Raw genomic sequence first — 24,853 nt, 5'->3', positions numbered from 1 at the left:
CAGCCCCCTGACTGTGCCTGCGTCCTTGCAATCCCGTTTTCCTCTCCTCTGCCCTTGTGTGCAGGTAGAGAATGAAATTAATTGATTATGTAACGAGGTGCTATCAAATTAACAAACTAGAAAAGATAAAGGCAGCTCTGTTTTCTGCAGTTTTTAATTATCCAAATAGGTCAACATTTTCAGGTAGGAATGCAATCTTTTCTTTCTTACCTGACAATGCCTCTTTATAGTTAGCAAATTGTCTGTATTCCAAGTATACGAGGAGGGCAAATTGGAATCAAATGCTCATGTGTGAGCAGCGTACTGTCAATCTGTTACCTAATGGTACAGATCCGTACTAAAAAGAGTTCTCAAACTTTGTTCAGCTCTCATGTTTCCTTTTTGACGTACCTAAATTGTCCCAGTGTTGTTCGCTGGGCGTATTTTCAAGTTAGGAATGCTGAGGCCTGGTACCAAAAGTAGCTGAATTAGTATAGATATGCTTATCCTAATTATTATATTGTAGATATACATACATTGACCTACCTCCAGCATCATTTAAAGGATATAACAAAACTACAATTAGTGCTGTGTAAGTTAATCTAGGCTTTTAAGTTACAAAAGCATTGCTGTTTTGTTATTTTATTGATCAACTTTCATGCCTTTGAAAATACAAATTCCAGAATGACATCATGCCCAGTAGGAGTAATTAAAGCTATCTGATGAGGGAATTTAGAAGTTGAAAGGGATGATTGTAATTGATCCTGATTCAATCCTATTACAGCTTTTTATAGTTTAAGCTCTAGAGAAAGCAAACTCCTTGTCAAGGCTTTATTTTACAGGTTCCTTTGTGTGTGCTATGCTTGCTGGTCTCTACTTTCCCTTTTAATTTTTTTTTTTTTCCTGTAGTAAATAATGAGCTGCCGCCTGAAATCCGGCTTGCCAGTGGTCAGCTAATGGGTGATGACCTGTCCCTCCTTACTGCAGGAGAGCTGTCACCTTATATCAGTGACCCAGCGCTGAAGCTATTCCAGTGTGCTGTTTGCAACAAATTCACCTCTGACAGCCTGGAGGCCCTAAGTGTGCATGTGAGCAGTGAACGTTCGCTCCCCGAAGAGGAGTGGAGGGCTGTAATTGGAGACATCTACCAGTGCAAGCTCTGTAACTACAACACCCAGCTCAAAGCAAACTTCCAGCTCCACTGCAAGACTGACAAACATATGCAGAAATATCAACTGGTGGCTCACATTAAAGAAGGGGGCAAAACTAATGAGTGGAGGCTGAAGTGTATTGCCATTGGCAACCCAGTTCACCTAAAATGTAACGCCTGTGACTACTACACCAACAGCGTGGATAAATTGCGCTTACATACTACCAATCACAGGCACGAGGCAGCCCTGAAACTGTACAAGGTAAGCCGGTGACAGCAACTGCAGTCGGCACCAAGTAGACTAGGCAATTAACTGTTTCAGTGCTAATCGAACGAGACTTTGATTAATCAGCAGAATAAATGTTTATTGAACATGCCTATAATCGACCAAAAACCATGCAGGCCGGTCAGGGAGGAGGGCTCCTGAGGAGTCGCGTTGATGCACCCGAGGGCCCGTTTGGGGTGCCTTTACTGTGAACACAGGGAACGTAAGGGTTTGGGGTTCTTTTTAAAAAGTTCTCTTGTAATAAATGACTAGAGGGGTTTTACATCTCTCAGAATCTTTTCGGACTTTGTCCACTACATTCTGATCAGAAGCTTGACGGAGATTAGCAATAACTATGATTTTTCCATACCGTGCGTAGGGAAGGAGATCACTTTCTGGCATAAGTATCTGTTTGCAACCGTAATCTATGACAGCCAAATTATTTTACATTGGTATTTTCAGTAAGCACATGCAATATGCCACATTATTACCAAGGATATTCAAAAAGTAAGCACTGTCATCCTTTTGTCTGCCCTTCTTTTCCAAGCCAGTAATGATTTTTCACAAACATGAAAGGGTGTGGTGTAGATAAATATGTTAGTAGAATGGCAACTATATTTTTATCTTTACTGGAAAAAACTATGTGGATATAATGAATATGTGGGAGTGATGAATACCATTTATTACACAACTTGTCATGACTTTTTCCAAACCCTAATTATGGGGTAACTTATTTTCTGCAGTGTGTTTACTGGATTGGCTTGATTGTCTTGGTTCATGTACAAAATATAACACATTCATTTCCAAGATGAATAACTTTGTAACTTATTAAAAACTTCTTTTGTCTAGGGGATATAAAAATTCAGGAAATATTGCAAACCATTAGTCACTGTAACAAGCTCTAAATATGATTAGAAAATCCATTTTGCAAGTGTTATCTATTGATTTATACTAGAAATCTGCGATAACTAAACTATCAGGAGTCATCTGCTGATTACAGCAACTATGCTGGTTTTCTAATCATGTTGAAAATGTGTACACACGGAACAAATACAGAAAAGCCCCAGCAGACCTCTGGTTTCAGCAAAAAATAATATTTTGCCGATGTTCAACCATGTTCAAATGGTTGTTCTGAGTTAACACAGGGTGCACAGACAGTAACATGAATTTTAATTTTACAACGTGATACTTGTAACCTTGGTGGATCTGCTCTGGACAAAAACAGCAGTAATACAATATCGGGTCTATTATATTGTTCCACAGTGCTGCCTGCTCTGCTAATTTAATCATATATTTTATTTAAATTGCATTTTTCCTTAACTCGCGGGAGGTGGGGTTTTTGCGCTTGTTTGCTGTTTCGTTAAAGATCCAAAGTCCCGTTTTGAAAAGTGCCCCAAGAGCTGGGAGTACAGTGACACAGCCCGCCTCAGCAGCAAAACTGCCTTCAGAAGTTCCTGCTCCCTTTCGTCTGTGAAGCGGTTCCTTGTGGAGCCATGCAGTAAATCAGGTTTTTTAAATGATCTGGGTTGAACGTAGCTGATCTCCATCTCTTTTTTGGAGTGTTAACCTGGATTATTTCAATGATCTGTTTTATAATGCCACCATTCAGACAGATGCTGCTGCAAACTGTGTCACAGGTAGGAATGACAGAATGGGAGATGGGAAAGCAGAAGGCTTTTCTCAGATGGCTTCACTGCCAAAGCTTTGGAGTCTATTGAAATAAGATGCCAGTTGCTCGTTCTTTAAATAAAGCCACAGGCATAGCTACGGAATTGCAAGGTACAAACCATCTACTCAAAACAGCACTGTCTCTTCACTCACTCAACCCAATCGCTAGAGAAATCTTGGTCAAATATTTCTGGGTTTGCAGCACGTCCTTCAAAACATTTGATTTAGTGTACTAAGGGAGCGAGTCCCTCATCACATCATCCTGCTCGTGAAGCTGCTTCTTTTCCAGATCCTGTTTTGTTAGATTAATTCAGTAGCGCCTGTGTGGTGCAGCTATCATACACGGCAAATCGCCATCACTAACATTTTAAGTTCAGTCTCTGAATCAGGGTGAAAGACATCCCAGTGGAGAAGAAATGCATGAGTTCTTAGACAGCCTCTAGGCTTCATGTCCTACAGAAGGACAATTGAAAGTGTACTGCTGGTAACCATAGGGTTGCAAGTCTCCTGCTACATGTATTTTTTAAGACCTGTCCCTAGGATTGCTAGGGAGAAGCTCAGCTTTTTAAAAAGTTTATGTCCCTCATGATTTCTTAGAGAAGCTTGGCAATTTGAACCCTGCTAGGCTTAACAACTCTCAGAAAGCAGATAGCATGTACATGTGCACACACTATTTTTATATAATCTCATTTTAAGGCTAATTTAAAGGAGAGGAATGCCTTATTTAAAGCATCAATTGGAGTATCAGTATTATTATTTTTTAGGATTTGGGGTTGGCAGTACTACAATGTGTCCCAAATAACCAAAATGTTCTGGATGTGTGTGCTTTATAACAGAATGTACCTCACCCAGAAAACTTTACTTTTAATTGTGGGTGTACAGTCAGGCCTCAAGGTGGTAATAAATGAGATTTTGAAAGTCTGTAAAGTTATCTGCTAACAGACTTGATAGTTTTGTCAGGTCTTGGTGAAGCTGTTGACACCAAGAGAGTTGTAAACTTTTTTCTCTTGATACATCAGTTAAACTTTTAGAGCACCTAAGGAAAAAAAGAACATTAATTTGTATGAATAATAGATATATGCCTTGGGAGCGATATCGAATATTCATGAATTGTGTTTATATTCAAGCAGCTCCTCTAACTCTTTTAAAATTAAGGTGCTGTGAATATGGTTTGGCAATAAAAACTGTAATACTAAAACCATCTGAAAGCACAGAAAAAGAATCTGTGGCTTTGTTCCTTTACTTTGTCAAGTACCTCAAAGTTTTTTCTTGAGTCATTTATATTTATTTAAATTTTATTGTTTTGTGAATTTTCTTTTTTTAAATGTTGCCATAACAGCTTGATTTCTCTTCCTGTGCTTAACTATTGATGGAATAAAAGGATGTCTTTTCATAATCGTAGCTTTTAAAGCAACCATGAGCATCAGAAGCTTCTCTTCTGAAGCTGTATAATTTTAGGCAGTATTAAAATGTCACTTTTAGAGTCAGGTTCTAAATGTGGCAAAGTGAAACCGTTAGCCGTTTTCTAAGTTATTTAAAAAAGAAGTGGCCTGATTGCTCCTTACAGAAGTGCAGTATTCAAATGGTGTTGGTAATGCGGCTGCTAGGAACCAGAACAAAGACAGCCTTACCCTGAGTGAACTCAGCTTGGGCTAAATGAATTTCCCAAAGACTTACATTTGGAATTGTGGAGCTCGATATTAGCAAATTAAACCACAGAAGAGTCGTAAGTCCTTCGCAGCATCCGTCAAGAAGCATTCAGTGACTCCACAAGTAAACAGAGAAAGCCTCTATAGCTACAGAGTACATTTCCATGCTGCAGGAGGAAGCGTTCGGCTTCTGCAGATTTGGGCAGCTGAGGCAGGACAGTGATCTACCCCTGTGGATATAAAGCATATATGGCTGGAACTGCTCCTAAGGAAGCCATTTTGTAGCTTAGTCAAATAGCTTGTGATTCAGGGAACCGCATATATCATGTCCTGTGCTCATAAAACAGTTTCCAAATACTTTAAATAAATAAATAAATAAATAAATAAATAAATATCTTTTTGCTAAGTAAACTGTAGTGGTTGAAAAGAAGCTTCAGTTAACCAAGTAACTGAATGATAGGATCAATTTCTGATCAAAACTAAATACATAAAGTTAGTCTATCAAAAATATCATTCAATTAGCTGATAATAGCTTTAACAGACATTACTTTCTATTGGATATTTAGTGTAGTTTACATCATATATGCAATTATTTAGGAGCTCAGGGAAAGTGACAGGCAGCAGTTAGCAGACTAATACTCAGCTGTGTGAAAACTACCTTGGTTTTCCCTTTATTGACAAAATATTGATCCATAACACTATTAATGCTATGACTGTCAGTTCAATTTGGATAGATCACTTTACCTCTCATGTTCTCAAACGGCCAAGATATTACCCGAAAGGAGCGACCTGATTTCAGTTTTAGAAGGTTAAAGGTTAAAGGTTAGCTCAAAAGCATCATCTGCCTAGCTGCTTAACTTTAAACTGATCAATTTAATGAAAATCTGTTTTGCAGATGGTGTTTTAATGTCTTTGGCAGGATTTAGGCAGCTTTAACATTAGACGTATGCTAGTAAAAATTATTTCTTTATTTGACCAGAACAACACCTTTTCTTTTATGTTTTAAGGTAAAAGGCATGTGGGATATGGTATTTTGGCAAAGGACCCAGAAGCAGAAAGTGTTGATGATCTTTCCATATGGGCTCAAAAACAGAATACCTTTATGTCTATTGCTAACGATGACTGAAGAAACAAACAAAGCTGTATTCATTTTTTACCATAATGTTTTACTTTGAACCCATAAAAAAGAATTTCAGTCAGAACTGTCCTTGAAAAAGGCTCGTCTTCTCTGCCACGGCTGGAATGCACCAGCATTAACATTTTTAACCTGGCAGAGCACGCTGATTGTCTCTTTCAGACGTTGTATTTGTAGATCAGCAGTATTCTTTTTCCTACTTACAGTATTCTTTTTCCTACTCACAAACCCAGTGGTAGTTGTGTTACTTAGCTGTAGATACCATAAATAATAAGGCAAATTAGTCAATTCAAATGGTAAGTTTTATCTGATGGAGGTTATCTGAATAAACAAAGAATTAGATCCTCAGGAGTGTAAAGCAGAGCTTTGTGTTTATGTCTTCTGAGAATCTGGTCCTCACAGTTTTTGCCAAGATAATTAAGTTTCAGCACAAGCACGTCTTTCTGTTTTCAGATGTATGCAATTCAATAGGAATTTCTTGGGCTGCTAATGCAATACTATTATATGTTAGCTTTGTAATTAGCTAGGACTCTATCCCTTTGCTGAAACGCATTGTAATATTACGCACACAAGCATAGCTTGCATGTAGCAGTCATGAAAGTAGTGCCCTTTGTTTCATATTGACCTTCTAACTTATTTAAAAAAGAGTTTACAATGAGCCTTTGTTTTGTCCACAAATGATCATAAACAGCTTTCTAAAGAGCCCAATAAAATGAGATAATCACAAATGTATAACATCACATATTGAAAGGGTGGAAGAACAAACAGGGCTTTTACTATATTTTATAGGATGGATTTATAGTCTGTCCTTGGGTCACTTAGGGCCAAGAATTTTCACGGTCAGCTGGTTGGTCCTGCTAGCTAGCATCCTCTGCAGGAAATGCAAATACCGTGCAGCACCTGCTCTTCAGCTGGGGTTATGCATAGCTTTTTTAAAGTGAGGTGTCCACTTCTCTGCTGGTTCAAAGTCAAAAGCTTAATTAGACTAGCTTTTTTTCTGCATCTGTCATCAGCGAAGCAGAATAGTCTGCCTGGATTCCGTAATGCTGTTTGCATATTTGGGTTTTAAATCAGTCAGGGATATTGAATGCTTTGCTCATCTTTATCACGTGCAGGAGGCACAAGTGGGATTTAGTCCTTAGGTAACTTTTAGTGTAACAGTTCCCCAAGGAACACTGCTTGGGTTTTTCTCATTATCCTTGTTCTGGATGAAAGCATCGTTGTTAGGAATTAACAGCTGAGGTGGGGGGTGTGAAGTACATACATACGGGGGCGAATGGACTAACAGCCCCCATCACTTTGTTTGCTTTACTCTCTTTGCCATGAAACGGTGATACTCGATCGCTCCAGAATTAACACAGAGTCACATTCTTTTCATTTCAATTGTCCTGCACTAACTTTTTAATTTAAAATCAAATATCATAGATATGTGCCAGTCCAATTATTGAACTGTCATTGTCCCAGTATGATGGTAAAAGAGGTCAGGAGATTGTGCAGCATTGATTTGCATAAAAATCATTGTGGAAAGGAAATTGGAAAAAGTCTGCACATCTGAGGAGCCAAAACATGTTTTGCTTAATCTTATTCTTGTTGTTTGTTTAGGTGAAGAAAGCTGTTTTCAGTGATAAACAAGAGTTATTCTAATTTGTTGCTAAACATAAGCCTCACAATAGAGGATATTTCAATTTTTATAGTACTTTCAGGTTTATGTTCATTTAAGGTTTTAAATGTTTTACGAAATTTAATTTCCACTGCAAGTTTTAGTTACTGTAATTCAGATTATGCTCTTGTGCTTACATGTATAAAGAGAAACGAATGTTCAAAGAACACATTGCGTAGTCAGCTACACATAGCTAAACATAATGCATATGCCTACTGTATGTACTTATACACTATAGACAAGCACATTTATTTTAAAAAACCCAAGCTGTGGGCTAGCGGAAGAGTAATTTCAAACCCATTCTTTTTTATTTTAAATTTAAAATATAACAATAGAGAAATAATTTTCACTTTATATTTAATGTGTATTTTATTTGATATTCATATGTCATCTGGTTCTCAGATAGTCCTACATAATGGTCCTTGTGGAAAACCAGCATGCACTGTATTCAGCTTAGGGTACACTTGCTAAAGCAGAAGGGAACTCTCAAATCAAATCATGGTTTAGAGAATTCCTATGCTCTTCCATTGAAATGCTATCCAGGATCCCAATCTGAGTGCTGTCCTGGGTGAGAATCTACAAGATTACTCTTTGAAAGAAGGCTGTACCAAACTATTTGGACATGTCTTGCAATATGCAACCTGCTCGGTGGAGCACGAGCTCGTAGCTCCTCTTGCAGAGCAGGAAGAGTGAGCAAGGAGGAGAGCAAAACCAGCATAAAGAGGATCAGCTTCATTTATTCAGTATGCTCACACACAAAATGGCTGTATAACAGCTGGGTTTTGTGCCTGGAGTTCTCTCATTCGGACATTAAGAGAAGTATGTAATTATTTCTGACTGAGATTCAAAGTAGAGATGCAGTGTGTAGTGTATGTAAGGGTATTATGTCAGTGTGAGTGCATGTGTATATGTGCATAAATAGATTGCAGCTATGGATTTAGCAGCCACTCCCTCCTAGCCTTGCAACATAGATTTTCTTGTTACCCTTAGGAGATTTTAGCTGATATTACGCAACTCACTACAGGTGTCTTCTCTAAAATTTGTAATTACAGTTTACCAAACTCTCCCAGGTGGGATTTTTCTCCACTATCTATTCCATGTATTTAAGAACAAGCCCTAAAAAAAACCCCAAAAAGACTGAGACATGACAGGATGGTTATAATCTGACATGCATATGTGTACTTCAGCTTTGCTATTGTTTTTGACGAGTGATTTGGGAGAACCTTTCCCCTGATCTATGCATTTGTCAGTCCATCCAGACAAATTGGGAACCACAGGAGGGTAGTGTACTCTTGGGGTTGATGGGAATAAAACCTTAGAGACCTGTGTGCAGAACGGAGCTTTGAGCTGTTTGATACGTAGCTCTTGAGACTGTATTGGCTCTGCATGTGTCTATCTTGCTAGAGAGACACAAATTAATCGTCTGCATTTTTCTTTTTTTTTTTTTTTTTTTCCTTTGGGGTACCACTGGTGCAACGCTCCAGTTGGATTTTGTAAGGAAGGATAGTGAAGAGGCTGGTGTGAAATGCTGAGTAATACAAATTCTGTTGGTTTTAGCAAGAATTGGGCACAATGCAGGAGATATTTTATTGGATAAACTTCCATGTGTGTGTTTGTGGGCAAAATGTAATACAGTACAACAGGAAATAGGTAGTAATTACATTAAGTGTGGGTAGGGGTTTTATGTTAATTAAATATAAATTGCAAGTGGTAGCTTGTAATATTTTTTGATCCTGGTGGTCTGTCTGGTAGGCTGGTGTACTTAATATAAGTAGACAGTGCAGAATGACGAACATACATCCTTGTGCTGATATACAAAGAAAGTGAAGCTTTGCTAAGAACCGCAAGACCTTCGCTTTGTGGACACTCGTGAAGGAGGATGTCATGGAAATGACCCCCTTGGTCTGTAGCAGAAGGTGCCAGCCCCTGCAGTTCTGCAGCAGACAGATACACAGAGTATTGTGCACCGTAGCCTCAGGGGAAACTATATGTGCTACTCTCCCTGTGGGAGGGAAGGCATTAAGATAATCTTTAGCTTTTAAAGGCAGGGGGCATTGAAGGAAACAAAAATTGAGCAAAGGTAGTCCTTGAATGATGAAGTGTGCAGATTCCCATGCCTGAGGCATCCTACTGCAGAAGCAGTGACAAAAACAGGGAAAAAAAAAAAAAAAAAAAAAGAGGTTTTGTCATATACGAAGAGTATGAGCAATACTCCGTGCTTATATGCATGGGTAGGAAACTACATATTGCTAATGGGAGCCGTGAATGGTAATATACTAATCTTATTCCAAGAGTGGATATTTGGCCACATGAGTTGCCTAACAAAAATTGTCATTTTTTTCTATTTACAACTGTTATCCTAGAGTGTTAATCAAACCATGCTGTTAACATGATTCACATGTCTAAAATGCATGGGTACATAACTACTGGTTTATTGCTGGATTGTGCACAGGCAACCTAGCATATAGGGACAGTATTCAGGAGTCTGCCCAAAGACGTGTTTATTTGTAATCTCTGTTCTCCTTTGTAAACTCTCCCAAAGAAGAAGAAGAAGGTACGCCGCTTCCTTGCACTGCTCCTGGAGAGGAGAACCATAGAGCCACCTCTACCCATAAAGGCAACACAGCATCTTCTGTTCAGGGATAGTTTGTGCTCAAACTCTTTATAGAAAAATGGGTTACCCCTATTCAGAGAAAGTTCAAAAACTTTCTGTTTAAAACAAAGGCTTACAGTGGAAACTCTCCTTACCAGAACTTTAGCAGGCACTTCCAATGGTCTATATCATCTCGTTCTAAAGTTGTTTGACACGTATGGAAGTTTTCCATTAATATCCTAAACTTGTGATTGGGCCTATAGCAGTCCTTGACTGGGGGAGTGGAGGACATCAGTTGCCTCCCAACTGCTTTATTAAGAAGGAAGGTATCTTCCATGGAAAATCTTGAAAAGTTGCAACTGGCTCAAGTATCATACCAGGTATAACTGATGTTATCCTTATGTGAAATTCAAAACTCTGGGTCCTAATGCCAAAAGAGAAGTAAGGACACTTCTTATTCATAGAATCATAGAATCAGAATATCTCCAGTTGGAAGGGACCCATAAGGATCATAGAGTCCAACTCCCTGCTCCTTGCAGGACTATCTAAAATTAAACCATACCACTAAGAGCACTCTTTGAACTCTGACAGGCTTGATGCTGTAACCACTTCCCTGGGGAGTCTGTTCCAGTGACTGACCACCCACTCAGTGAAGAAACTTTTCCTAATGTCCAGTCTGAACTTCCCCTGACGTAGCTCCATACCATTCAAACAACAATGTTCCTATTTTCTATGTAACCTAGACAAAAACTTGCTCTCTGGGAAATAGATTGAGGCAAAAAAAAATAAAGTTTTCTAATTGAATAAACACTTTGTGAATGACCAGAAGCCTGATATTTTTACAGCTAGAACAATGAAACAAAGCCCAAGGAGGATCTTGGTATTCTTGCTCTTTGTGTCTGCTAGTGATGAGAGCATGGAAAAAGGCTTGCTTTACTACTGAAATGAGACAGCTTTTAGTATCTAGATGTTACTATTTTGGAAACGCCCTTTGGCATTTGCAGATATGTACGCAGCTAATGAATGACTGGAAATTAGGAAGAATGAAGCTGGTGGAAAAAACGAGGCCAAGCTGCAAGTGTTTCTAAAAACCTTATGTCCTTTTTTGTCCAGGAACTTCTGTGACTCAAAATCTTTGACCCAGGAGGAAGTCAGGACCCTGCTGGGATATATCAGAGCAGGATCTTCTGAAGTCAGCTCTTAGATGACAAAGATCACAGGCCACAAAAAACTAGTTTAAGACTAATTTTACCAAATTTGTGACCTAGAGTCATTGGGCAGATTTGAAAGCACTCCTATATTGGCCCCTGGGACCAATCTTGCTGCAGATGCATCTCAGAAATAGGTGGTGTACCTAAGTTGTGGATATTCTTTGTCAGTTTTTGACTTGCTAAGATAGTCTTATAGGCGATGATGAATTGGTTATGCTGTCAATGTGCTCTGTCTCCCAGATCCTATATCCACTGGTATTGCTTGTAGCACATCAGGTTTCACCAGTATCTTCATGATACTTGAATTTCTGTGACTTTTAGAACTCAAGGGATGAAAATCTTTGTAACTAGTCATTTGGACTCTTGACAGGTATTTTTGAGAAAGAGTGAATCCTTTCTCAGTCAGACACTTTGTATTCTCTTTGAATGTTTTTTGGGGGTTGTTTTTCTTTTGTTTTGTTTTTTCATTTCTTGAAAAACAAAAATAGGTTTGTGGGATCATCTGTGATATTACATGTAGGACCTGGATCCAGAAGTCTTTCCAGGGTGTCTCTTTTCTTTCATGAGTTCTCCACTGAACAGCTCAAATTCTGTGGCCTCAGCTACCTTGAAAGTATCAAACATATGACAAGGTTTATCTAAAGCATTTTGGGGTATGCCATGGACGAGAGCTATGCTGGTTTTGAAGAGTTGTATGTATATAATATTTTTTATAGTAAGGAAGAGAGCTGAGCTGTTAATCGATAAGAGGAGAATTCTGAAATCTCATGTTACAGAGTTCAAGCCTGTATCACAGTTCGCTCAGCTTTTCTGCTCTGCTTTGTGCCTCACATGTTCACAACAGGAACTAAACAAATGTCTCTCCTTTACTTGTAGTAGTTGTTTGTCCTAATAGATTTAGAAGGTAAGCTCAATACTATCCGGACTAGGAAACAGAGCATGGCCTTGGGGAAAAAGAAAATGTGTCTCCAACCGAGCAGAGGTGAGTGAGAGGTTGTCCCCCAATATGTTTGGCAGTCTAAATGGACCTTATAGAAATGTAATTTAGCATACCACTTAATTTCTTCACATATGTGAAGAAATATCTATCTTTCTGTCTGCCTATATTTAGCTGTATATGCGCTTAATAGAGTGTCTGTTACTGGGACGAATGAGTTAGAGATGGAATCTGAAGTTGTTCATGTTCATGAGAACTCAGAGAGACAGATATTATCCAACACTAGCGTTAGGGAGGAAGTTGCAGTTGTTGGAGACTGGGTTTCTTGCACAGGAGGTGCAGTGGGGGGAAGCAAAAAGGCAGGTGTGTGGCTTATAAAAGTGTACACTTCCCAAGAGCATAAACAGAATTTAAAACTATGTGTGTCCATACATACCCCAGGCTGCTACTGTCACCTGCTATAATACTGTACAAAGGTCTATATATGTTAGTGTCTGCTGTAGTAAAGGTTGGATTTCCATTGCTGTTCTAATTTCCTTCTCCTAGTTACTCATAATTTTCTTATAGACACTTTTAGGGCTGAAATTATCAGGATTTGGTCTGGGTGTAAAGAATATTTCTTTCTTCTTTAGTGCTATTTCTGAGTCACTTAATCATGAGATATCTTTCCAACCTGTCCTAATGAAAAATACTCCATTGCAAATAAAGTTAGTCAAGTACTTCTCTTGCAGTGGCTGTCTATAACAGAAGAAAATGCTGTTTTAGAAGCACCAACACATTAATAGGCCAAGTATGCAATCATTGTCCTATCACAGCAAATTATACCATTAGTCCACCTTATCTAATCTCTTTGCTCCAGACTGGCTAACAACAATTGCTTCTCAGAGCACAGAAAAAAATCTTTCATGGGAAAATATGGAATAATGTTGCTCATACAGGAAAGTTCATTTTCTTCTTGTATGTCCTCTGTACTTAAAGAACAATGAATTAACATCATACAAATTCAAGTATCTTCCCCCCCCCCAAAAAAAAAAAAAAAAAGTGGTCTTTGGGTGGTCTTATATGTACACAAACATCAAATTAGTTTATAAACTGAACTCTTGGCTCAATCACATGCAATGGGAAGGAGTTCCACTGGTTAATTTAACCTGCATATAAATACAATTTTTCAGCTTTTAAAAATTTCTGTCATTCATTTAAGTTATTAGGATTTGTTTGTTTATTCATCTGGTAACAGAACAAGAAAGATCATGTGTTTTTACTTGTTTTATGATCTTTCTATATAATCTTTATATTTTCACAATAATCTTTATGACTATTTTATGATCTTTCTATCATATCTCTCACTATTCATACACCAAAGAATTTCAATCTATTCAGTGTTGGTTTTAGTGGAAGTTTTTCAACATTTCTGCTAATCCCATCACTGATCTCTGAACTCCTTCTACCCTTGCTAAATTTTTCTTGAGATATACGGATATTTCAGAACTGAACACACTGTTCTCAGTGGAGCTGTATGATCTTAGTGTCCCATGCCTGGTGCATCCAAAAATATAATCTGCTTTAAACAAATCCTGTTGCATTCTGTGCTGGAAATATGTTGCCTTTCATTGCATGTCTCTTCCCACGCCCCTCTTCATACTGATTCACAAGTGTCCTAGAGCAGTTACATTTAACTTAGACACCAGTAACATGCTTGATTGGTTCAAATTATTCCTTCTAATATATATTTTTTTGGATTCATTTGTCAATACTGAATTTCACCTGTGTGCTCAGCTAGCTTTAAACCTCACTGGCATTCCTGAGGGTTCTTTGGTTGGTCTTGACTGGCATGAATTCTTTTATGCCCTCTGCAAGATCAGTCCTAGTTTGGTATTAGAAGACCCAGAGGTTCTGTTAAATGGCCTGTTAGTTCCTCTAGCTTGTTTTCTGTCTCCACTGGTTTCTAATCCATGACTTTTTTGCCTTTATGTTAGGTACCTACATTAAGTGGTTAGGCCACCTCCTGCTTAGTCAGCTGAGAGGGAGGAACTCCATCTCTGAATTACCCCATGGAAGAATTAATTTCCCCCTAGTATTAGGAGAGCGAGGGAAAGAAGCACCCAGCTTACCCCCAGCCTACCTTACACATCGCCTCTCTCTTCAGACAGCTGCCTCTTGTTGCCTTCCCACATTTATTGCTATACGTAGTGACTTGGGGTGCAAACACCCGTAGGCAGTTAACTATTCATTGAGCCTGAAGAACAGAAATAGCTAATTAGCCATCTACCTGCAAATATTTACCCCAGATATTCATTTTCTGGTGCAAAACAAAAGATGTTGTTTCTGCATGTGGACTACAAGGCTGAGGCATAACTCAAATGTCCCCTTTGTAGTGTGCTCTTTTTATACTGTTCAGTGCTAACTTTAATGTATTATTGATTGTTATTAAGGTACACTACGAAATACAGATGGGGTGTCTGTAGTGGTTGAACTCATACTGTGGGAGCTGTGTTGACTTTTGGATTGTTCTGGCCTTCATGCTGCTTGGCATTAAAACCTTTCGCGTTAGGGTTTAGAAGAGAAAGAAACATATAGTAACTAAGTTACCCTGTATGTAGTGCGAAGTAATGTGGAAAATATGATGCCAAATGCGCTCCCCACCAAGTCAGCGCAAAATTTGAAATGAAATACTAATTTCAGAGCAAGCCAGGAAGTTCCCGATTCCCTGTGTGAGTATATACAAACACTAGTTTAGGGCAGTTGCCACCTGAATTTAAATTAGCTGTGCTACCTGCCAGTGGTGAAGGAAGTGCTGAAAGTGGAGGGATTAGGGATCTGATTCTCAGAAATGCTGAGTGCTAGCAGCTCCCGTTGATTGCGTGTGTTTAGCATCCCGGGGTCCAGGGTCACGCTCAGGCGGTGACCGGCTCCTCACTGCTGACTGCCAACCTCTGTCCTTGCACAGCCCTCTTGGCTGGATATATTGGCTAGTTTGAAATACACAAAAATTGCATCAGAGGATCAATTACTGCTGAAATGTCACTACTGAACCCTGTAATACTGCTAATTAGTTAAAGCAAGAGAGGCATGTTGATATGCATTTATCTTGGCTGTAGCTTACCGAATACCTTTTCACAAAATTAGGTTTGAAATACTTTAGATTCTCCCCCTTCCCTCTTTCTGGAAATGTAAAGTACATAACTGTTGCTTTTTTCCTTTTTTTATTTCCTATGCCCCTGTAAAATGAAGTACTTCTAAACGGTTCTCACTGTCTCCAGGAGTTTGCATCTTAGAATAGTTTACTTCTGTTTGAAACTCTTAAAGAGGGTATTAGTCATTGGAGAAAACTTGAAATACGGAAACGTATGACAAAGACATGGTCACAGGACAACCCTCTCTAACCTTGGCTCAGCTCCCTTTCTGCCATTAATGGAGCAAAAGAAATTGGAGATTTGATGCAAGTTCCCTGCCGTGGGGGAGGGCAGGGTTACTCTGCTCATGTCAGGGAGCCCCCGGCTGGCAGAGAGCCGGCTGGGTGTGCACCGTCCTTCCCACCGCACACCACGCAGGGGACGCGTCAGGAGAAGGACCGGGAAGGGCAGAAGTCAGAGCACACATAAGTGTGTCTGCAATGAGAGTGAGATCCCCGCTGCGCAGGGAGCCGCGCGGAGCCCCCGGGTAGAGCCGGCTCAGGGGGATGCTGGTGACTGCAGGAACATTTTTACCTGGACAGAAAGGCAGCGGCTGCTGTCACAAACTGTAGGGTCTGGCTGCAGTCCTGCGTTTTGATCCCTTGCTCAGGTAGGGTTCATTTCTCATGTGCTCACCTTGCAGGGAGCCTGCCTGGGCTGTGTCAGTACGCTCTGGGCTTGACGAACTACTGCCGTTGTTTCCAAGCACCGGTTGTTCTTTTTAGTTGCTAAAACATATACCAGGCTCTCATTCACGCACTCCATCCCACAACTCTTCATCTAGCATTTAGTTTTTGCTGAGAACTATTTCCTTAATTTGCCACGAAGATAAGATATTCGGCCAATGACATGAGCAGAGTCCGTGAGGTATTTTCTTTAGTATGAGATAGGTCATATTGTTAAACACAAATCTAAAGATTTCCAAAGATGCAGGAAAATTATAGGGGTTTTAATGGTTGTGTGGCTTTTTATTCTCTGTAGAATTTGTTTGAAGCTTTAAAAAAAAATTGTTTGTTTCCTATTAAAAGGGTGATGAGAGGGAAGAGACGGGAAGAACGTGGGCCAAATCCGTCTTTGTCGTAGTATTGCTGACCTCGGTAGTGTTACTCCAACAATGGAGTTGGCCCAGGAGTTTTCCAAAATGACAGTGTTTCTTAACTCTGTCAATTGACTGGGACATGGTTCTCCTGTGGTTTGACTACTGTGGTTTGTCACTACTGTGAGAAATTATCCAGTTCAAAAAGTTCTGTTATTTGGGTAATTTCTTGCTGAAATTGATGGTTACTGTTTCTGTTTTTCTCCCGAAGTTTATTTCTAGGGTTTTTCCATTTGTTTCTGGTGCTCTAGAGAAAAGGCTAGTTACAAAGGAAGAGTCAGAGAGACTGTTCCACAAAGAGGGTGTGAAAAAGAAGAGAGGATTTGAATTTGGAAGTGTCCTCCCTCTCACCAAAATAGCTCCCCTGTTTGATACGTTTGTGTATTGTTAGAATGAAATCCACCTCCTAAATATCTTTTACAGATCAAAACGGGTTACTGGGTATTGATAACCATGACATACTTTGTGAGCATACACACTAGGTCACCTCATCCACAGTCTGTTTCTCCTCCTAAATTATTCCACATTCGTGAGCATTTTTCAAGCAGCTACTATTTAAAAGCAGAAAGCCTCCACCCTGAAAGGCCCCAACCTGTCAGAAACATTTCCTCTCTTGCCTCAAGCTTGGAATTTCACTCCAAAACGCCAGCTCCCTTAGGACTGTGCATCGTGTCATCCTTGCCTCGTGGTTACTCTCTGCCACCCCACCTGCGCACACACACGGCCAGTGTTTACCGCCTCACCACATTCTTCTTCTTCCTGCTCTACCAACATCTCTACGTGTCTATTTTCACAGTGCCATGTACATCTAGAACGGTGTCACTTCTGCAGCACTTAGCCCGATTTCAGTCTTGCCAAGCCCCAAACCCCTTTACATTTTTTCTCATTTCTGCCAGTAATCTTTCCCACTTTCTCTTGTGTATACATGTGTGAGTGTTTGTGTACATTATCAAATATGCATTTCTAATTATTTGGGATGAGTGGGATAAAGGTTTCATTGTCTTGAGCTTGAGTTGGCTGTGTTGTTTTAAGTAATAAAGACAGAAAAAGGTATGCTCACTATCCCACAGGAAACTATCATGCATTTTGAACGTCCCGCATATTTTGCATTAGGAAAAATATGTTAGAAATTTGTAAACTGTTCTTTAACTGTATCAGTACTCCTTTTTCATATGGCTGTGTGTACCAAGCCAAGCTCCACTAATACTAAGGGGAAAAAACACCGCTGTGACTTTGTGACTAATATATTTTAGAAACGCCTTACATTTTTCCTATAATAGCTTTTCCATACATAATAGTGTTTCAATTTGAAGGTCTGACATCTCAAGGCCTATCAGAGCTAAAAACAAATGCTAGCATTCTGTTGGAAAGCTGGAAACTTCCCACCTCCAGTGCTATAAAACTCCTTTTTCAGGCTCACAGATCACAGGATTAACACATCATTGGTAGAAGGCCCATCTTGGGTGTTGGCCCAAGGTAATTTGAAAGGAAATTTTTCCATTTGAAAGAAAGCAAGGAAAAAGACTTGGTGGTGGTTTGCAGCAAAACCAAACTAGTGACAGCTGATTTAAGCTATGTGGGCTGGTACCATTAGTAATAACAACTACCCTTGGAGACAATTTTAGGTCTTGTTTCAAGCACAGAGATTATGTTGACACCATCTTCTAGGACTGACTTGAGACTTCTCTGAAGACCGTGCTCCTCTACCTTCCACATGACAAGTGTACAAATGCATCTTGGGTGGTCAGAGCATTCTTTGTGAAGGATGCTAGACCTGTGCTGGGTTCACACTGGCAATCCAAAATCTTCCACGTGGCATCAATAAGGCTGGGATGCCAGCAAAATACAGCATATAAGAGCTTTGGACCATGGTCTTTCATTCTGTTTTAGGCATAACCAGTGGGGCAAATAAATAGAAATAATTATCTGGCTACATAAACGTGTCAAATCAGAGGTTTGATATTCTCAGTACATATCGCAGTGAAACTCTGTGTTGTCATTTAGAAAGGGTTAAGATTTGGCCCAAGCAGAAGGTCAATTTTCCATTGACTTTGGTGGCACTAAGATTTCACACATGACACTGTTCAATCTATGTTATATAAAGCTTTGTGTATGTGCATGTGTATATAATATATATTGCAAGCATGTACAGATGTGTTTCTGTGTATTTTAGCCAATTATACACATTAAGTCTGTTTAAGCCCTCTAATATGCAGATGTCTAGAATGAATGAACTAAAAAGTCTGGGTAGTGGTAAGATATTCAGATGATGTAATGGGGGCACATTTAGTACAATTGTAATATTGAGAGGTTTTGTTCCATTTATCAGGTGCCTTCCTCTTCTGTAAAATCATGGCTCTTTTTTCTACTTACATCAGTTTTCAGCTACAAATGTTTTACATTATAAAACTGTGTAAAACAGAATAAAAATTGGGAAGTGTAAGAACAGATAAGCTGAAGACTTAAGTGCTTTGCGCTAACTTCTCTTACCAGCATTCAGAGATACAGAGAGAGACTGTATTTGAAACCCCTCATCAGAGCAAAATGAACGTTTTAGCATTCTCGGACATAATATCAAGCCAACGTGCTCCCTGACTGACATCCAGTGCATACTGTATAATTGCCAGCCTGCTTCTCCGAGTGCCTTGAAGATTACATTTTTTAATGTCCCAATATTAATAACCAGATGTGATCTTCTTCCTGCCCAGGGGTCAAGCTAGCTGGCCAGGTCAGGCTGTTTGTCTGTGTGCACAGACTGTGAAGTCTATTCAGAATGACAGGTATGGGGGGGGGCGGGTAGGGTGTTAACCTCAAGACCACCAAAAGGGACTTCTCCCTGCTGGGAACAAAGACCAGCAGGAGCTTCAGCCTTTTTCAGTACTCCTGGGATTTTAACCAAGTGAACAAAAGATGATGCACAGCTGAAGAAATGCTCTTCACAACTGATACATAATTTAAGATGTTCAGTTACAAACAACCGGATATGTATTTGTGATTTCCTTTGAGCACAGTCCAATTATCTGCAGTCAGTTAATATTTTTGTATGCATAGTTTCTGTGTGCTGCCTTATATGTTGAGAAGATGCTGAATTGCTCGTGTTCGAATACACGCTAGCCTTGAAAATAGTCCTAGCACTTAAAGCAATAGCATTAAAACACCAGCTGTTGCTGCAGGGTGTTTTGTGCCTTCTAGTTGTTTGCCAGTCTGTGTGTAGAATTATTTTATAGTGGATAGTATGATATAGTTTCATGAAACATATATTATAAAACCATTTACTCCTCACTCTCTCTTTTTGTTAGGTAAAAAAAAAATTCAAAAGAAGAAGCTATTTGTTTCCTAATTGATTTTCTACGTTAGTTGTTCATTGAATAGATAAGTAGTGCCTGTGATATTTGATTACAGAGCAAGGCACCCATTTAACCTTCCGTTCTTTCCTGGCCAGGATTTCAAATACAATACAACGTACCTCCCTTAGGCTCAGTAGGATTAGACTGCTAGCAGTAATCCCTGATGCTATGAAATAGACCTGATAGAACTTCAACTCACTTGTTTAGGATTATGCTCATGAATTTCAGCTCATCTAGTTGCATTAACCCTTTGGGAACTTGTGTGGGTTATGCTGCTATAAATAATAATAAATATTATAATAAACAGTGGTAGATACATATCAAAACCTGTCAACATGTTTTAAAGGATTCATTTTTACTTGGTGATCAAAATGTAAAATTCACATTGAAATGAATGTAGACACTGTAGTACAAATCCTCAGTTTCTTTTAAGTCTAGTATTCAGAAGTCTTTTGCAGTTCAACAGTATATTTAAACAGTTCAGTCTCAATTTGTGCATTGATTTTTAAATATTATTTTAGTGAATTTTAGTTCTCAAGATTGCGCTGAAAGGGCAGACAGCTGACAGCTGCTAACTACAGAGCATCCGTGCAGAATCTCCCAGTATAGTGACTTGAATGCGAGTGTGGTCCTAGGGTAAAGAGGAGGGGTACTGGTACCTGAGCTATCACTGCCTGGCTTTTCTGCTGATAGCAACAATCCTGATAAGGGCAATAGTGACTTCTGATGACTTATGGCCCAATCAAAAACCAGAGTGAAAGTGCCAGACCATTTCTGATGGACCACTAGACAGCTGGCAGGCAAAAGTGTTGTAATCACTCCAGATTTGAACTACTCTTTTGAATTGGTGACTTCTATTTAAATGCTGATTTTTAATCTGACCAAATCACTACAGGGAATAACCCTGCACTGGCAATAAGAAGGAATAGATCTTTTCTGTCTTTCATTTTCAGGATCCTAAAACCCACCAATGAAATAAATATCATTTCCCATTACCAGTTCCTAAAACTGTTCGACCTTCAGTGGAAAGGCTCATTAAATAGTAACATGCACAACTAATTGTATTAATTATTGAAATGAATATATATGTTTCAGAATATCTGAGGTCAATTACAATGAAAAAATGTGGAGAGTTTGACTTGGGAACTCTAACCTACTCTCACTTTCTTGGCAGAAGATGGAGTCGAATTAGGACTGACAGAATATGCACATTCAGGCATCAGTTGGTGAAACTACTGTCCCTCCAATACACCTGCATGTGCAATTGCTGTATTTAAAGGCAAGATGACAGGGAGGATCAGTGCTGCTAGCTGCACTTGATGACACAGGCATCAGGGCATTTCTTTACCCCTTAGACACTATTAAAGGCATGCTTATTATTGTAGATCTGTCGGATACTCTTGATACGTTTGATGATAAAGTGGTATTGATGAATAGCTGAAGGCCGTGAGAGCAATAAATGAAGTTACTCTTGAGTGAGTCCATTCTTTTTTTTTCAGGGAGGACTCAGCAGTGGGGGCAGTTTGGGGTGGTTGTTCATCAGCCCAGTGGGTGCACTCATGTGCTCCCATGTGGAGTATTGCTGAGTTCTAGTCTGTCACCCTTCTTGATCAGCATATGCCCAAGGCCATTAGGGGAGAGTCATCTGTGCTCGAGGTAGGGGTGTCTCCAAGACGCCGATGATTTTCATCTGAACAACTATTTCATCAGACTGGGATGGTGAAATCAATTGTTTGACTCAGTACCTTGCCAGGCTTGGGGTTTGGATATACCAGCTGTGTTGTAAACCGAGGTCATGCTGGTGGGATTCAACAGTTGATAGAAACAGCCGAGGTAGCATCATGTAGCTGTCCCACAGTCGTAAACCTTGCTGGATTTTATGTTTGGCTGCTGAGGTAACCCAAGGAGAGATAAGCATGCCTTGGTCATTTATATATGGCCGAGTGGTAAATGGATGGATATTGCTTCTCTTTCAAATGAGCTTCTCTCAATTTCTTTTGTTTTAGAAACATCTTCCAAAAAATTGTGCTCAGTCCTGCTGCTGCTCCTCACCCTACAATCATTGGCAATATTTCATACATTTAAACTTTTGTGCTCTGCTGGTTAGTTTTGGTTTGACGCGTGGTATATTTCTATTCCCTGATTGATTGCAAATGTACTTTTAGAAATTGGCTGTTTCGTGAATGCTCAGTTTACACATTCAGGATATGCTTTCCTCGGATATTCTGCAGTATGCATTTAAACATAGCTGTTTCTGAAACAAATTCCTTGCTTAGGTCAGCAGATTTCATTCGTAGAAATTAATGGAAACCAAACAGCCAAGAGGTGGGGCATGGAAGGAACTAATTCAGGAATGTAAGATGAATATATCCAGTATTTTCCAGCTCTCCTTCTGATGCTTTAATTCTAAACACAGAACTTAGCCACCTTCAGATTTGATGAGAAAAGAGAGGTAAAGCTCCTAACTTTTGGGAGATTTCAGCTGCCAGGAATATAGTTGTCTGTCCATTAGCCAGTGCTTCTGACAGCAAGTATTTTGCAGCTGCTGTCACAGATCTATTCCAACTCTCACAACTTGTTTCTAGTTGCGGTTTCACTCTGTTTCAACATATAAAGACTTAAATGAGTCGGACCCGGATTCTCTCTGAAAACCTCACTTCACATATGTAATTCAGGTCTGCTCGCAGTGCCCTGGGCTTAATCTCAAAGATGCTGGAAGCTTGTGTTTTCAGGGAGTGGTTGTCAAATGCAGAATCTGCTTTCTCGCTTTCTCCATCACAGTTTCTAATTTTCAATTGTTCCACCACATAGCAAAGTGCAGTTGTTTTTCAGGTTCTTACAGGATAAAGGGAGTAAAGGGTGCCCACGGTGGGAAAGTTTGTTCTTAGGCAAAAAGAAATTTTGATGGCTTGGATATCAGTACTATTTATTAATGTGCTTTTACTTGGCAAAGCAAAAAAAGGTGGCTTTTGTGTGTGCATGTGTGTGGGAAGGGAATCTTATTAAGTCTAAATAAATAGACTGTAGAAACCATGGTAATACTTTACACTTCTGTAAAGCCTTTATTCAGAGGCTTTCAAAATGTTTTAACAATGTTAATTAAATTCAGTGCTCCTCCATTCTGTGTTAGCCTAAGTGCATATAGGGCCATCTTCATGTACATACTGGTAGACTGGAAGGAAGCTCATGTTTAACTGTGTGCAGCAGCATTGCACTGCAAGTATTTTCAAGGCAGGTGAAAAAAAAAAAAAAGCAGCTGTGCTCAAGTGAAACTGCACAGGGAATTGCCTGTAGGTAGGCAAAACATAATTACAAGTTGAAATTTGGCCAAGACATTTGTCTTAACACTCTTCCTCCTTTGAAAAAAATGTGCCACGTACTTAATAACTTTATTAAGTACAAGCAGTTATGAAATCTGTTCTTTGTTTCAACCAAAAGAAAACATTTCCTAACAGGACGGTGCTGTTAAACACCAAGCTGGGGCACTGACTCATTACTAATTTAGACAGAGAGCACCATCAATGAATTACCAAAACTCTTTTTTGTAGCACTGGTGTTTTCCTTGGAGATCTCCCCTCCAAGTACTGACCCTGCTTTAGCCTGCGAGATCTGAAGGGATCACAGCACAAGGTGGTATTGCTTAGGGCTGTATATAAAATGATGAAGGACAGAGTGAAACCCAGCCATGTGCTCCCTTTACTCGACACTGTAGCAGGAGAGGGAGGTGGCATTCAGTGAAACTCGGAGCTACTCGTTTTCTGCGGTAAATAATCAGCCCGAGAAATTCACCGCTGCAGTGGGGGGGGGGCGTTATCTGGACAAACAGTTTATCAGGAATTTTAAGAAGGATAAGAGGATGAACATTAATGATGTTTCTGATTATGTGGGCTAAAACAAAAAGATACGAGAATGTTTGGTTCTCTGTTATTATTGTTAAACTCAGGCTATAAACAGACTGTCTTCCAGGGTCAGGCAAGGATCCCTCGTCACACTGCACGCTCATTTAGGCTCTCTAAGGGCTTGTGTTTGTACCCTGCTTTTCTGTGAATCTGATATTAGCTACTTGCACAGACAGCATGTCGGAATAGCTGGGCCAAGGGTATGATTCATAGTGTTACTCCCGTGTTTCCATCTCTTTGTCTCCCTCGGTGACTGTTCTCAGAAGACGGCATTAGACTTCAAAAATGAATACAAGAACTGAGTGTTTCAAATGTAAATAAGATGACTTTCTATTGGCAATTTTAGTCTTGCTGAGGCAAGGTACTACTCCAGCAGTAAACATCCAAATCTGCATGTCTGGGTTAGGTTTTTTTTTTCTTTGTCAACTTATCACTTGGCGTGGGAGAGGACTGTCTGCGTCATAATTAGTGTTTCATTTATTTAATGTGGAAGTACAAAGAATAGACAGAAAGGGCCATTTAGCAACTAATTAATTTGCTTCTGCTCAAAGAACATGACAAAAAGTTTCCCTTCAGATGAGCATTCATAGTTCTGTGGACTTGCATTTTCACATTTGAGTAATAATTCAGCAGCATTACTCCATAGATAATTTGATATCATAAGTACAGCATGTAAAGGTACAGACATTGAATATGTTTTTTAAACTCAGATGACTATTGGAAACACTTTATAGATCCTTCTAAGAGCAGTTACAATTCAGTACCACACAGCATCTCTCCACATTTTTAGGAAGCACAACAATATTATTCCACCTCTTGGAAGAGGAAGGGGCATCTGCTACCCAGCTCCTCTGATAGCTAGTTTCTGCAGAATCCACATGGGACCATGCGAGATACGGCTTGGCTCAAGTTACTGTTTTGCACTGCAGGTTTGTCGGCATCACAGTAACATGTTAACTCTGTGTGGAAGCCGTTAGTAATTGTTTGGTGCATTCTGCTCTGAGCAAGGATTAGGAAGACAAACTCCAGTGTTGTGATCACTATTATCAGAATAAACAGTCCGGACCTACCAAGGTTGTATCCAGATTACT

At 39.5% G+C, this 24,853-nt stretch overlaps 1 protein-coding gene across 2 annotated transcripts in view; it reads left to right on the top strand.

Annotated features, from left to right (window-relative positions):
- The window catches only part of ZFHX4 (zinc finger homeobox 4), a 151,794-nt gene that overhangs the window by 26,653 nt on the left and 100,288 nt on the right, over nucleotides 1–24,853 (top strand). For both annotated transcript variants that reach the window (XM_054816895.1, XM_054816897.1), the window contains exon 3: nucleotides 889–1,391. In XM_054816895.1, coding sequence (XP_054672870.1) covers nucleotides 889–1,391 — 503 coding nt within the window. The remainder of the gene's footprint in view (nucleotides 1–888; nucleotides 1,392–24,853) is intronic.

The sequence above is a fragment of the Grus americana genome, chromosome 2, assembly GCF_028858705.1.
Source record: "Grus americana isolate bGruAme1 chromosome 2, bGruAme1.mat, whole genome shotgun sequence".
Classification (NCBI taxonomy): domain Eukaryota; kingdom Metazoa; phylum Chordata; class Aves; order Gruiformes; family Gruidae; genus Grus; species Grus americana.
This window is presented reverse-complemented; position numbering and strand designations above follow the sequence as displayed.